Source organism: Oryza brachyantha, chromosome 1 (genome assembly GCF_000231095.2).
Source record: "Oryza brachyantha chromosome 1, ObraRS2, whole genome shotgun sequence".
Lineage (NCBI taxonomy): Eukaryota > Viridiplantae > Streptophyta > Magnoliopsida > Poales > Poaceae > Oryza > Oryza brachyantha.
Genome location: NC_023163.2, coordinates 2,936,799 through 2,953,431, shown reverse-complemented (window position 1 = coordinate 2,953,431; position 16,633 = coordinate 2,936,799). Strand labels below are relative to the sequence as shown.

At 40.1% G+C, this 16,633-nt stretch overlaps 1 protein-coding gene across 1 annotated transcript; it reads left to right on the top strand.

Moving 5' to 3' along the window:
* Positions 1–4,311: 4,311 nt before the first annotated feature.
* LOC102712853 (ABC transporter G family member 31) lies at positions 4,312–14,475 on the top strand. Its single transcript, XM_040520360.1, has 24 exons — positions 4,312–4,676; positions 5,225–5,345; positions 5,564–5,652; positions 5,732–5,816; positions 6,142–6,301; positions 6,382–6,458; positions 6,542–6,595; positions 7,359–7,449; positions 7,581–7,882; positions 7,959–8,240; positions 8,930–9,246; positions 9,339–9,499; positions 9,590–9,693; positions 9,905–10,061; positions 10,187–10,306; positions 10,394–10,488; positions 10,740–11,072; positions 11,154–11,444; positions 11,754–11,837; positions 11,921–12,054; positions 12,137–12,364; positions 12,463–12,634; positions 12,726–12,980; positions 14,021–14,475. The coding sequence occupies exons 1-24, from the start codon at positions 4,378–4,380 to the stop codon at positions 14,291–14,293; spliced, it is 4,284 nt and encodes a 1,427-aa protein (XP_040376294.1). The 5' UTR covers positions 4,312–4,377; the 3' UTR covers positions 14,294–14,475.
* The last annotated feature ends 2,158 nt before the right edge of the window (positions 14,476–16,633 follow it).

The following is a 16,633-nucleotide window of genomic DNA, read 5'->3' as shown; positions in this document are numbered from 1 at the left end:
CTGCTGCATGCCCTGCGACTGCGACTTGTGTACATGCCATCCTGTGGTGAGACCAGCAATGGCAGCAGGCAGGAGCAACTGACAGGCAGACAGATCGACGCACATCTGAATGGGAAGATTCGGAAGAGGAAAATATTTTTGGTAGTTTCAGGGTTCAGACACGGCCTCGCATTTGAGGATGAAACTGCAGTACTGTACTTACTCGGTTCTAAAATGTAGAACGTATTTTATTTGGACAATAATTTAAGTAAAGATTACCTCTATTAATATATCACTTATATATAAAAAATATATAATTATAAGAAATGTTTTTAAATACAAATACAATAATATTATAAATATCACATTGAACAATCTTTAATTAAACTCTTTACCATAAATGTGTAATAAGAAACGTCTTATATTTTGAAACGGAGAGTCTCGAATTCGGCAAGATCGGTTCAAAATTGTACGCACATACGACTGCAATTAAACTATGAAGTACGTGTATTTTCAAACATTATTAGCCTCTACGAATGCGTGACACGTATGCATTTCAGTACACTCGGTAGTGCAATGCACGTCTCTTGTTCTGATCAGCTCATATACCGTATCTTTCAGTATGTACGTACATGTACATTTGCTCCATCCAAGGACCGTACGTACCGAGTGCAATGGATTGGAGAGGCTTCTTCTGCTCACAGCAACTATACAGCATGGCTCCTGTATACGTCCATACAGATCAGACAAGGTATACGTATACGGCATGCAATGGTTATATATTTATATATTTGCCCTGCAACCAGGATGGACTATAGTAATATGTTATCAACATCATGGTACGGATCGACAATCATTTCGCACAAAGGCTGTATAATAAGGGGTTGTTTAGTTGGCAAAAATTTTTGCTAAAGGGGTCACACCGAACGTTTGGCCGGATATTCGGACACGAATGAAAAAACGAATTTCACGGCTAGCCTGAAAACCGCGAGATGAATCTTTTGAGCCTAATTAATCCGTCATTAGCATATGTTGTTTACTATAACACTTATGGCTAATCATGGACTAATTAGGCTGAAAAGATTCGTCTCAAGATTTCTTCCGTAACTGTGCAATTAGTTTTTTGGTTCATCTATGTTTAATGCTTTATTTATGTGTCCAAAGATTTGATGTGATGTTTTTGAAAAAAATTAGGAACTAAATAAGGCCTAAATTAGCTCACAACGGCATGCACGAGTTTATTTAGTTATGGGTTGTCTGGTTGAGCGGTTGATAACTAACTTTACTAAATTTTATTTTAGACAAAATGTGGCTTACCATAAAAAAATGTGGCTAGCACTCCTTAGATAAACTTATAGCCAAAAATTTATATAACTAAAATATGAAACCACGTAGGTTAAAAAGTATGACTACCTATAACTATGACATCAACAAATCCAGTGTCGGAATCAAACATAGGACAACTAGAGCTTAAGCCCTATGTTTATCTACTTAGTTCTTTAAAAATTCATTAAAAAATTACCAAAAATTAAAAATTCAATAAATTATATCATTTAAGCTCTACTCTTGGTTCTACCCCTAAACAAAGCCGTAAGCTAAGAATGTGACCAGATTAATCTTTTGGTTTTTGGGTTATAATCTAAAATTTAAATTTTTAACCTTAAGTTTAGAGTTGAATTTGGGATTTTCATTGAAGTTTGTTTTTCAAATTTAGCTTTTTGATCATTATGAAAACTTATATAAAAGTTTTATTCGTAAATTATTTTTTATTTATAAATATATCATTTGACCTTTTCTTCTAAACAATTCTGCTTAGCGACTCGAGACATGCAACCAAACAATGTTGTATACCCATGTTCTTAACGTGATTATAAAGAATAAACAAGCATGAAAAATCTTCAAAATAATTCATAGTTTGACAGTGCCGTAGTATGTTTTAGGCCACGGCGCATTGATTGGCGCGAGCAAATGCGGTTGGGGTGTGCATTCAATGCGCTGCATTGCGTGCACCCGTCTCCCTGCTCAGCTCAGCTTCAACCGGTAGCAGCAGAGCAGATCGACGACCGGTGGCCGCCGCCTCGCCGGCCGGCCACGGCGGCGACACACTCTGCCTCCTCCGGCTCCGGGAGCTAGCTGGAGACGACGACGACGTACGGGCGCGCGGGCCCCATTCCCAGCTAACTTGTCAGGGTTTTGTCCGCGTGTGCATGCGTATAAACTACTTCGTACACTTCTACATACTGGTACGCGGTTGGAGTACAATCTGTTTCTTTCCCCATTTGTCTGATACGTTTCAGAGTTCATCATCTCCTTTGCAGGGGATCCGTTTTTCTTTTTTAACTCATCCATCGTGTCATTAAGCCTAAGTTCCTTTTTCTCCACAAAGGATAGAAAGATTATATCACTTTCAAATAGCTATAAACTTTCTCCATAAAAGTAAAAAGATTTCTAACTTTTAAATAGCTCTAAAAGATGAAAATAACTAATATAAAACTAAAAATCTAAATAGCTATAAATATTAGATGATGACCTTAGATATAGAAACATTTTTCAAAAACAGTATTATTTATAGTTCGGAACGCGCGTGTCCAAAAGCCGATGGATAATCCGGGAAAAAAATGCATCCTAATAAACTAGATTATTATTTACTTTGCACTTAGAAATATGCGTTTTAAACATAATTACTTCTTATTTCGTTTTATATTGTAAAATGTTTTTGATCGTATATAGATATATGCATAAATCAATATGCGTAGTGTGGGTCTATATATAAAAAGATATATTAGCATCCATATAAATTTATATTAGACCATCTTATACTGTAAAATGAAGTTAATACTACTTAAATAATCTGTTTAAGCCATTCATTAATTTTATTCCTTAAAACATTTATTTAGTTGTACAACCAAAAATCATATAATCTACCGTAATAATTAATCCTCCCTATAACCTAAATCAATCGGGACGGTCTTTGCTGGCTAACTTCACGTGCACTGCGCCACTGTGCCAACTGCTCTCATGACTCATCCCACCAGTGACCAGCGCTGAAAAATAAATTCTCAAACGTATAAGCAAGTGAAAAGAGATAATTATTGCGCTTTAAGGCACGAGACCCTCTCCACTATTCCTAGATGATACTACCCCTCATAGCTTGGGGAATATGTATAAATGCCATGTGAATAAATTACTTTCTTATATGGTTAGCATGTTAATTACTATTCACTGAATGCAAGCAATTATCAAGTGTATGAACACATATGCTATTTTATTTCCTTATGCGTATAAAATTGAATTAGACAAATCCAAAATTAATAGCATCAGTGGCTAAGTTAACTATTAGATTAACTATAATAATGACTACATCCGTCCCTAAATATTTGACACAGTTGACATTTTAATACACGTTTGATCATTCGTCTTATTTAAAAAATTTACATAATTACTAATTATTTTTAATATCATTTTATTTGTTGTTAAGTATACTTTTATGCATATATATGACTTTATATATTTTTTTAAAAATTGAATAAGACGAATGGTCAAACGCATATAAAAAAATCAACCACGTCAAGCATTTAGAGACGTGAGTATTTACTTATATAGATATGGGTGTGATTAAAACAAGACTACAGGAGAGTAATCCAAAGGCTATTGTTCTCGATAAAGTGGCCCGATGGGTGTTTGAGCTTTTGGTCATTATTTTACAACTGGTATCTTTAATTTATAATTGAGACTTTTGAAGTTTGGCACCGGTTTTTTTCTAAATTACAAGCATACAATAACAGTTCTAATAATATTTTAGTAATTTTTTAGTGATAGTTTTACAGTAAGGTTTCAAATAAATGATAAATTTACAATGATTCCTTTATATTTTTTCATGTTCTAATGGGATTAACGAGATTTTGTTGTGTAGCCGGGCCGGAAAGGTAAAAAAGATTTCAGAAATCACACGGAGTGGGGTGGGCCCAGCGGAGATACTAGTCGAAGGGGAGTAGCCGCTGGCCCAAACGAGCCAGACCGAACGGTCTCAACTCGAAAGGCGTCGCGTCGTCGCCATCCCGCCCGCCTCGTCTCGTCCTCGTCTCTCCCCTCGCTCATTAACTCCCATGGATTAGGGCACAAAGCCAAATCAAAACCAAAACCAAAACCCAAGCAAAGCAAAGCAAAGCTCCAACGAACAGAGGCGAGGAGAGAGAAGAGCGCGAGCGCGCCATTAATGCGAGGAGTCGGTGGATGGATGGATCCAGCCCCGCCTCAATTGCCACTGCGGCCATGGCCACCACCACCACCACCACAGTACGCGCTCCTTAAATCCCCCCATCGCCGCCTCCCCGCCGCTCTCCCCCTGCCGCAACCACCACCACCACTACCGCCGCCTGAAGCTGAGGGGTGGTGGAGATGTGGGCGGCGGAGGCGGCGTTCGCGCGGTCGGGGTCGTGGAGGGAGGAGGAGGACGAGCAGGAGGCGCTGCGATGGGCGGCGCTGCAACGGCTCCCGACGGTGGCGCGGGCGAGGAGGGGGCTGCTCAGGTCGCCCGCGCCCGGGGAGCGGGCCGCGGAGGACGACGCGGCGGCGCTCTGCGAGGTCGACGTCGCGGGCCTCTCCCCCGGCGACCGCACCGCGCTCGTCGATCGCCTCCTCGCCGACTCCGGCGACGTCGAGAACTTCTTCCGCCGCATCCGCGCCCGCTTCGACGCGTCAGTACCGCGCCCTACAACTTCATCTCCTCTGCCTCTCTGCTCCCGTGGTGGCCGTGGAAGCTTCTAGAAGCGCTTCCTGGGCCCACCTGCACACTGGCTGACACGTGGGGCCAACTGGCACCTACACTGGGAGTTGGTGCTGCTGCTGCGGCGGCGGCGGCGGCGGAGAAGGCGCTTGCTCCAACACGCCGGGAAAAGCTTGCAGCCGCAGATGCGCACGCCTGGAGAGGCTGACACATGGGCCCCACATGCCAGACTCTCCTTTTTGTTCAACATCCCACTCTAGCTATCGTTCTGAGACTCCTAAGCCTACCCACCACCTAGATCATGCAGCACTTGAATTTCGAAATGCAGGGAGTTTTTGACGGAATTTCGCTGTAATTTTGCACGGAAAAAATTCAATTACCACATGTAGGATCTGTAAACTGCTTTGGATCCTTTTGTTGGCTTGGATTTTGGGGTAGATTTTTTCTGGATTGCCTGTGTGTGTTGGTAATCATGCTCCTGAACTGCTGATCTGAAGCCTCTCCATTTCGCGGTTGCAGAGTGCAGATAGAGTTCCCCAAGATCGAGGTGAGGTACGAGGATCTGACGGTGGACGCATACGTGCATGTCGGGAGCAGGGCGCTGCCAACCATCCCAAACTTCATATGCAACATGACAGAGGTTGGACCAACCCACCACTGGAATTTTCCTCCGTCCTCTGTCTCACATCTTTTCTTTAGTAGTAGTAATAATAATAATCTAGCTGATTTGGAACAGTAGCATGACTTTTAACCACATTAGTTTTTACTATGGGTAAAATTGCGGTGTACTAAGCTGTAAACAAGAGGCTCACTATGGGCTCGAGATGCTTATTTGTTGTTTTTCCCCCCTTCTGGAAGGCATTTCTGAGGCATTTGAGGATCTACCGAGGGGGAAGAGTGAAGTTGCCGATTTTGGATGACGTTAGTGGGATCATTCGTCCATCCAGGTAAACGTGCAGAATTTTTGTTTCCTACTGCACCTAACTGTCAGACCTTGTAAGTTTTGACACTTCCTTCTTGCTGCAGAATGACACTGCTGCTGGGCCCTCCGAGTTCAGGAAAGACCACCTTGCTTTTAGCTCTTGCTGGACGACTAGGCCCTGGACTAAAGGTATGCCATCTCATATTAATCAGCATTCAGCCATCTTGTTTTTTCTTCGGGAGTTCGAGTCTGGCAGCTCAAAGATGATGAGCAAATCTTTTCGATCAGTATCCAATCAGTCAACTCTGCATCTATTGCTGCTGATGAAAGGACTAGTTTCTTGCTTAGCACATAAATGGTTTTCTGGTCGAAAGCTCATCCTTCTCATTTCAGAAATACTACTAGAATGATCTAGTCCTCTGCTTGTTCTGATTAGTGGAAGAGGCCTTTCAGCCGTGCATCATTATGCAGGTATATACATTTTTACTGACTATCAACACCCAATGCATTGCAGATGTCCGGTAACATCACTTACAACGGCCATCATCTGAATGAATTTGTGCCCCAGAGAACATCTGCTTATGTCAGTCAGCAAGACTGGCATGCTTCGGAGATGACAGTCAGAGAAACCTTAGAGTTTGCTGGGCGCTGTCAAGGTGTTGGAATAAAGTATGGTAGGTTATGGCACCACAATGCCCTTGGTATTGTTCCTTGCATCCTTGTAGTTTGTTCTTTGACATTAATCACTATGTAGATATGCTCGTTGAACTCTTGAGGAGAGAAAAGAATGAAGGTATAAAACCTGATGAGGACCTTGATGTGTTCATGAAGGTAGATCACGTCCAACTTTATTTGGATACTAGCTATTTTTGCTGGTGATTTTCTAATGACACAGTTTGGACTTAATTTTTCAGGCATTGGCTCTTGAGGGGAAACAGACAAGCCTCGTTGCAGAATATATAATGAAGGTATGTGGTGTATCCCTTTCAGCTATGGGGCAATTTCGTTATTGCCCTGTTTCGATTTCTAATATTGATTTTACCCCTCTTTTTTAGGGTTTTTATTTTTACCCCTGCTTTTTTGAACTCAATTCACAGATTGCCCTTATTTTGGATGGAGTATACTAACGGTGTTAAGTTAGTTGTTAAAGTACCATTTTACCCTTTGTCGGGAATTTTATTTTTACCATTGTATTCTTAATAGTGCTTCTATTGATGTATATATACTGATGTGATTTAGAACGGAGGGCAAAAACACAAATGATAAAAATACAAGAATAAAATAAAATTTCCGGCAAAGGGTAAAATGGTACTTTAACGGCTAATTTAACACTGTTAGTACCCTCCATCCAAAAGAGGGGCAAACTTTTGATTGAGTTCAAAAAATAGGGGTAAAAATGAAAACCCTAAAAAGGAGGGGTAAAATCAATATTAGAGTTCAAAATAAGGGTAAGAACAAAATTGTCCCTTCAGCTAATTTATATTATCTACTTTGGAGAGTTTCGAAATGTTTGCTTTATTGAGTGATCTGCTCAAATATTTGCACCAAGCTGCTTCAGCTATGCCAAAAGTTCAACCAAACAACTAACATAATCCCATCTGTTCAAGGCAAAATTTCAATTTGGCCTGCCATGTTATTTTGGCTTATTTTCATTACAGTATCAACATGATCTATCTTTGAACCATTTGATTCTGGCAAGATTTCTGAATTGCTAATTTTTATCTAGCCAAGATTTTAGGGCTGGACATTTGTGCTGACACAATTGTTGGAGATGAAATGATCAAAGGAATCTCTGGGGGACAAAAGAAGCGCCTGACAACAGGTTGTTGCATGATAATTTCATTTCCTTCAAATTGTTGGTGCTGATGGTTGATGACACTGGGAAATTGCAAGCTGCATGTATTGTTTGCTTGTTCTGGACAGCAGCTGTGCTCATATATGTTGCTCTTTCAGGTGAACTGTTAGTCGGTTCTGCTCGTGTGCTGTTCATGGATGAGATATCTACTGGCCTAGACAGTGCAACCACATATCAGATTATCAAGTATCTAAGGCATTCTACACATGCTCTTGACGGCACTACAATCATATCATTGCTGCAACCAGCTCCAGAAACTTATGAGCTATTTGATGATGTCATTCTCATATCTGAAGGGCAAATTGTATATCAGGGACCACGTGAATATGCTGTTGATTTTTTTGCCGGTATGGGATTCAGATGTCCTGAAAGGAAAAACGTCGCTGACTTCTTGCAAGAAGTATGCAGTTACCCTATGTTTGTGAATCTTATGGTAATTGGACTTTTCTTGCATATTTACATTTTCTGTGTTGCAGGTTTTGTCCAAGAAAGATCAGCAACAATATTGGTGCCACTATGATTATCCATACCAGTTTGTCTCGGTATCAAAATTTGCTGAAGCCTTTAAAACATTTGTTATTGGTAAGAGGCTGCATGATGAGTTAGCTGTTCCATTCAATAGAAAGCGTAATCATCCTGCAGCTCTTTCAACATCAAACTATGGTGTAAGGAGGCTTGAACTTCTAAAGTCCAACTTTCAATGGCAGCATCTGCTGATGAAAAGGAATTCGTTCATATATGTCTTCAAATTTATTCAGGTATTTTCAATTTGGAGATGCATACAGCATAGTAGCAGTTTGGTGCCTCAAAATTCAAATAAATACCGTTAACGCAACATTATCTGTCAGTTAAAATAGAAAGCGCATGTATAATGAAGTCGCTAAAATTTTCTAAGAACAAAAAAATAAGATGCTTTAAAAATTTAACACACTGCAATAATACATGTGTAGTTGTCACAAATGCTTTTAGATTTTCCCTATTTGGCACATGAGAGTTGTCTTATCATGCTTAAAATGTTATAGCCTTGTAATTATTCTCTGCGTGGTGCATGAAAATTATCCTAGCGTGTTTGTGTTACATCATGCTAAGGAAAATTATCCTAGCGTGTTTGTGTTACATCATGCTAAGTATCACCATCGCTACTCACAACTTTGGTCAGTATACTTTTATGCCTTGGTGGTTTTTACTGGATTGCTGGAAACTTGATTGAATAGAATATAATCCCTCCGATCTCAAAATGATGTCATTGTGGAGTTTCAAAGTCAATAAGGCATCTTGGCTATATTGTTTTCATATGTCCAAAACTTACATTTGAAACTAAAATTGATCAAAATTAACTTGTTTACTACACATATCCTAAATGACATTATTCAGTTGTCAGTTGAATTTTAACTATGTTTTATTTTCAATCAATTGAGGTTCTTTAACATATTTTTTTATGCTGCAGCTTTTACTTGTTGCCTTCATCACAATGACTGTGTTTTTCCGATCAACAATGCACCGCGACTCAGTTGACGACGGGATTATTTATCTTGGAGCCCTCTATTTTGCAATAGTGATGATTCTATTTAATGGCTTTACTGAAGTCTCACTCTTGGTCACGAAACTTCCAATTCTTTACAAGCACAGGGACTTGCACTTCTACCCTCCATGGGCTTACACACTTCCTTCCTGGCTCTTGAGCATTCCAACCTCGCTTATTGAATCAGGAATGTGGGTACTAGTGACATATTATGTGGTGGGCTATGATCCCCAATTTACAAGGTAATTGTCAAGTTTATTCAGTTTGCCCTCTAGTCCAATCTTCAGAGATTTTTTTTCCTATCTGAAGATTGATCTTAATTTGTCACCTGCAGATGTCTTGGACAATTTCTCTTGCTCTTTTTTCTCCACCAGACATCCTTGGCTCTTTTCCGGGTCATGGCATCTTTGGGTCGGAATATGATAGTTGCTAACACCTTCGGATCGTTTGCCTTGTTGGTTGTTATGATCCTTGGAGGATTCATTATAACCAAAGGTTGAGCTTTTGACTCATTACTAGGACTAGAGAACATATTTCAAGATCTTATATCTAACATGCAGCTACATATTCTTGAATATCTGACAGAGAGCATACCAGTCTGGTGGATTTGGGGTTACTGGATATCTCCTATGATGTATGCACAAAATGCAATCTCTGTCAATGAATTCCTTGGGCATTCTTGGAGCCAGGTAATACCCAATTGAATCCCCTTCCTGAGGCTGACAGCGAAGGCACATTGTGGCAGCAATCTGCTATGTTCTCTTTGTTTGGTTGTATGAAAATAATTACATAAAATGGAATACCATAATTGCTTAAAATATAGTAAATTTCTTCTTATGAGCAGCAGCCTTACATAGGAGTATTTGTTTTTATACTGACTGTAGTTTTGAAAAATGGCAGCAATTTGCAAACCAGAACATCACACTAGGGGAGGCAATACTCACTGGATATGGATTATTCAAGGAAAAATACTGGTTCTGGATTGGGGTTGGAGCATTGTTTGGTTATGCCATTGTTTTGAACATCTTATTCACATTGTTCTTGACTCTTCTCAACCGTAAGTTTGTGCTAACTTCCCGGCAAAAAAAAAAAAAAAGAGTTTGTGCTAACTTCATGGATCCAGACAACTTATAAGTTCATTCAAAATAGTTTCTCATTCTCTCAACTGTTTCTCCTTCACAGCTATTGGGAATATACAAGCTGTTGTGTCCAAAGATGGTATTCAGCATAGGGCTCCTAGGAGGAAGAATGACAAATTAGCCCTAGAGCTAAGATCTTACCTGCACTCAGCTTCACTGAATGGTATTGTTAACGAATAATGGGTCCCAGTACTTGCATCAGAATACAATTTTACCCTTTACTAAGTCTTCATATTAACCTGTGTTCCAGGGCATAATCTCAAGGACCAGAAGGGCATGGTGTTACCATTTCAACCCCTTTCTATGTGCTTTAAAAACATAAATTACTACGTTGATGTACCACCGGTATGTCAAGGGGAGGCTGGTTTATATGACAAAATTTTCTTTTAAAAATATGTGTTTAAAGCAATTTTACCATCCTTGAGAAAGTGTCGGGAGATACTACATTTTTTATTGTGAAAATTGGTACCTCTAGTTACTTTATACCTCAAGGTATCAAAATTTTGAGTGTAATTTTTGGTACCCAGAGGTATTTTCTCAAGGATGGTAAAATTGTCCATATATTTGTTGATTCATAATCAAGTTTTGCCTAGCAGGAATTGAAAAGTCAAGGTATAGTAGAAGATCGCCTGCAGTTGCTTGTTAATGTCACTGGAGCATTTAGGCCAGGGATACTAACAGCACTTGTTGGAGTAAGTGGAGCTGGCAAAACGACTCTTATGGATGTTTTAGCTGGCCGGAAGACTGGAGGACTCATAGAAGGAAGCATCACTATATCTGGGTATCCTAAGAACCAAGAGACTTTCACTAGGATCTCTGGTTACTGTGAACAAAATGATGTGCATTCACCTTGCTTGACTGTGATCGAGTCATTGTTGTACTCTGCATGCCTCCGGTTGCCTTCTCATGTTGATGTGAACACTCGAAGGGTAAGTCTTGGCTGCAGTCCTATGTTTTATTACACAAGACATCACTATTTTGTCATTCTGATTGCTGCTGGTTCTTTTCAGGTTTTTGTCGAAGAGGTGATGGAACTTGTTGAACTAAATGCCTTAAGTGGTGCTCTTGTTGGCCTACCAGGAGTAAATGGTTTGTCAACTGAACAACGTAAAAGGCTGACAATAGCTGTGGAGCTTGTGGCAAATCCTTCAATCGTATTCATGGATGAGCCTACATCAGGGTTGGATGCTAGGTCAGCAGCCATTGTGATGAGAACTGTACGGAATATTGTTAATACAGGACGGACAATTGTGTGCACCATCCATCAGCCAAGCATCGACATATTCGAGTCATTTGATGAGGTTAATTTCTTTACAAAACTTAGTAGTTACTTTATTGCATGCATAACGAGCAATAATTCAAAATTTATTGAACTATCCTTTTCATAACAGATCAACAAGTTCGTTACAGATTTTAATAATTATTCATAATTTGATGTTAATCAGATCCCATATCAATGATGCATGTGATACAGAAAATAGTCCACTTTTATACTTGATCTGTAGAACTTTCATTGTCCTACTTATGGAAACTACGAAATACTTTTATACAAGTATGTGCTAACATATCATCAGTGTCCTTTCCTAACTCATCATTCATATGGTGCTCAGCTTTTGTTTATGAAGCGTGGGGGGCAACTTATATATGCTGGTCCCCTGGGCTCGAAATCACGTAATCTGGTCGAGTTTTTCGAGGTACAATCTGCACCATGTGTTTTGTCAGTGATGTACGCTTAATACAAGGTTCACTATTCTTACACTTTAAGGTTTGTAAACAGGCAATTCCAGGAGTTCCTAAAATCAGGGATGGCTATAATCCTGCTGCATGGATGTTGGAGGTCACAAGTACTCAGATGGAGCAAATTCTTGGAGTAGATTTTGCCGAGTACTACCGGCAGTCAAAACTATTTCAGTAAGCTCACAACGACACTTTTTACCTCTGTAAATCTTGGAGTCTCTTTTTACTTAAACATGTTTATTTTATTGCATTCCAGGCAGACCCAAGAAATGGTTGATATCCTGAGCAGACCACGAAGAGAATCAAAAGAACTTACTTTTGCTACCAAGTATTCTCAACCATTCTTTGCTCAGTATGCTGCTTGCTTATGGAAGCAAAACCTCTCGTACTGGAGAAATCCTCAATATACTGCGGTCCGATTTTTCTACACTGTCATCATTTCCTTGATGTTCGGGACAATCTGTTGGAAATTTGGGTCTCGAAGGTATGTCCACTGATGATACTGCCTGCGCTTTTCTTCCTGTACTTGGTTGGCCTTATAGTGTACTCAGCATAGTGTACATGTGACTGTGTGTTTGACAGGGAGACCCAACATGATATATTCAATGCCATGGGTGCCATGTATGCAGCAGTACTTTTTATAGGAATCACTAACGCTACCTCTGTTCAACCTGTGATTTCTATAGAAAGATTTGTCTCATACAGAGAGAGGGCAGCTGGGATGTACTCAGCACTACCTTTTGCATTCTCCCTGGTATTTTCCCTGTCCAACACTCCTGTCATCTCAGCATGTTTGGTGTTCGTACCATAAGCTAGGCTAACACGAACTGTTCTTCGGCATGCAGGTTACTGTGGAGTTCCCTTACATTCTTGTGCAGTCACTTATCTACGGCACAATTTTCTACAGCTTGGGCTCTTTTGAGTGGACAGCAGTGAAGTTCTTGTGGTACCTGTTCTTCATGTACTTCACCTTGCTGTACTTCACTTTCTATGGCATGATGACAACGGCGATTACTCCAAACCATACTGTTGCGCCTATTATTGCTGCTCCATTCTACACGCTGTGGAATCTCTTCTGTGGGTTCATGATCCCAAGAAAGGTACGGAAGGAACAGGAACCCCTTGCATAATTTTCACCTAACGTCCTCTAATTGTGCTCGCCCCATGCTTTTTTTCCCCTAAGGCCGCTTTCAATGCACATTATCCTTCCGTGAGTGCACATTATCCATCAGTGCCTTGTCTTCTCTTTTGGTCACATTAACATAGCCATCGAAATAATGTTTCCAATTCATATTGTCCATTACTAGGGCCAAACCTTCATCACAAACTCTTAGAAATCGTGCTTTTCAAGATTTTCTTTCATTATTATGCAATATCTATCTTGGTTCGAAGACACAAACTTTTTTTCTTTTTCTTTCTTGATTTCTACTCCCTCTGTTTTTTTACGCCGTTGACTTTTGTATCTATGCTTAACCTTTTATTTATTAATTTCGTTATGCAAATAAGCAAAATTATAAGTCGTGCTTAAAAAGTACTCCCTAAGGTCAAAAATATTTGTCGTTCAGAACTAGATTTAGTTAAAAATTCTAAAATTCCGACAAGCAAATATTTCTTTAATGCTTAGTTTAAATACAAAACAAGTGGTATACATAGATTCTCCTAAAAAGTACTATCATAATATCATAAATATATTAGGTTTTGTAAATTTATTGTAACATAAAATTGCTTGTTGGAATTTTATAAGTTTCACCACATCTTGTCTTAAACGAAAAAATATTCTTTATTGGGAGGAGTACTTAGTAATAAATTAAATCATAACAAAATACCTAATAATGATGTGAATTTTTTAAATAAGATGAATGGTTAAATATAGATTCAAAAATAAACGACGTCGAGTAAAAAGAAAAGAAAAGGTGGAGCGAGTATATAATATGAAACATCAGGAGTGCCGTAAGATACCAGTGGCCCCCCGAATGATTTTACCAAACCCACCAGTGAAATTTGTTTATCCCCCCACAGTGACCACTTTGTCATGTAGCAATGTCGCTTTTGCAATTTGGAAGCAAACAATGGTTGTTTAATTAATTACGACGTGATTAAAGTGGCCTAATGATTAATGGGGGCCTTTAACATAATGCAGAGGATTCCTGCGTGGTGGAGGTGGTACTACTGGGCCAACCCGGTGTCATGGACGCTGTACGGCCTGCTCACCTCCCAGTTCGGCGACCTGGAGCAGCCGCTGCTGCTCGCCGACGGCATCACCACCACCACCGCCGTGGAGTTCCTCAGGGACCACTTCGGCTTCCGCCACGACTTCCTCGGCGTCGTCGCCGGCATGGTCGCCGGCTTCTGCGTGCTCTTCGCCGTCGTCTTCGCCCTGGCGATCAAGTACCTCAACTTCCAGAGAAGATGATGGGTCATGCCGATGGACGAGCAGGAAGCAGCACAACGTACACCACCATTAATTCCGGCCAGCCATATATATATATATATCTAGCTCGGTTAATCCGTCAGCCGGCCCCCCAATGTACTGCAAACTACTACTTCTACTATGCATCTCAATCCATTAATTCCTGCATCTTCTCGCTGCCACAATGAAATTCTTTCCGGTCACTCACGGGAGATTCTGATCAGCTGAACCAGCAGTAAAAAGGAGACAGGTGTATAGCACAGCTATCTTCTTCTGCTGCTGCTGCTGCTGATGCTGCTAACTTGATGGCTTGATCGTTATACGTACGTACTGGGGTGTGGCTGCAGTGCAATATTCGGCGAGCATTTTGCTACAGCCATGGCGAGCCAACGGGAGGTCGACACCTGCAACCCCTTTGACTGCTTCAACCGGCGTCCTCCATGGGGCACTCTTTTGGAAGTAGCTGCACGCAGATTCTGCATCCCCTGGCTTCTGCTGCCTCCAAGGACTGCAAAACAACAAGAAGCTACAGCTAGAGCAGCATTGCATTGCAGCAACTACTAACAAAAAACCAAGAGAGTGAGTGAGAGTGATGAGAGAAAAAGGAGAAAGGTAGGAGGAGTACGTACGTACTGCTACCATTTGTGATGAGATGAGATGAGATGAGATGAGGTGAATTGGATGGATGGGTGGATTGATTGATGGATCGTGGAGGATCTAACACCTTCAGAACAGAAGGGTGGACAAGTAGGGGCATCTTCTACCTGCATCAGCTGCAGGTACGCAACGCAACACATGCATGGATCGATATATCCAGTCTTCCCCAGCTTTTCTGTGCATGCGTTCTCTTTCTTTTTTTTCTTTATACTGCTGGAGGAATATATATGCAACCAGTAGCTGCTAGGCATTCGTGTCCGAACGTATAGGAAGGTAGTCTGCAGCATAAAGTTGTACGCTACATGTATACTCTCTCTGTTCTATAAAAACTATATTTATTCAAATTAGTATAGAGGGAAATAGATCATAGTGCCATTAATTAATACTACAAAAGTAGCTTTGGCAGATGAGTATGGGAAGACTATTACTGCTTGATTTGCTAATCAAGCGAGTGTATGTAGAAGGATAGAAATAAACTTATTTTTTTTTGACAAATGTTAGAGATGAAAAATAAAAGCTTTGTAAAACGGAGGGAGTACAAGGCGCATCCGGCATACGTAACAATTTGGTTTGTGTCCCTCGACGTGCTCGCTAGTGCTATATATGCATCCATCTGGCTTTGATCGGCTAAGCAGAAACCGTATTATTAGAGATAAATGAAGTAACAAAAAATAATTTATGGTTAAAACCGTTGTATTATGAGCGGTTTGAAAAAAAATAAACACCAATGCTACAAACAAAATAGTATAATAAAATCATCATTAAATTGAGTTTTAAATTTTTAAACATCACTATCCCTATTTTTAAATACGAGAGATTCTATGATTGAATCTGCACAAAATTTATTCCTATAATCCCTTATAGATAGATTTGATTTTTTTACTTTACTTTCCCTAATAGAAAGTCTAACACGTACTCCCACCGTTTCACGATGTAAGACTTTATACTCTTGTCTAAATTCATATATATATATATATATATATACACACATATATATATACATATACACACACATTTATCGATAGTTAAATCTAGACCATAATAGAAAGTTTTACATATGAAACGGAGAAGTAGGTCTTATAAGTTATTGAGCTCGTATATCAGCCATCAAGTTAGAGTAAAGTTATACAACCTTCATCCCAAAATAAACAAATTTCTGAGTTTTTGGATAGAATTTTTGACTCTTCGTCTTATTTGAATTTTTTTATGATTATTATTTTTATTGTTACTGCATGATAAAATATGAATAATACTTTACGTACGATTAATTTTTTTTTAATTTTTTAATAAATTTTTTAAATAAGACGGATGATCAAACGCTCGAAGTAGAAAACCCAAAAATCCTTTTTTCTAGAACGGAGTAGTAAGTTTTTATGCACAGAGTAACAGTGACTAATAAACTAGAGAGGTCGTTGCGCAAGAAGATTGGAGGCCGATGGACGAGGGGCAGGCGACTGGCGAGCTGAGCTGATGAGCAGTAGCCAGAGAAGTGAGCTGAGCTGTGAGCAGTAGCTGTGGTGACTCGACGACTGCTGCATGCACAGATGTCACGGCCCGGTACGTTGGATGCGTCGGCCGTACATGCTGCATGCGTGCGTGTCGGAAGGCGACAGATCGGCCGCCTGCACGCACCCCTGACCCTCTCTGACAACGTACGGCCGCCCGGTCAATGTACGTAACGGTCAT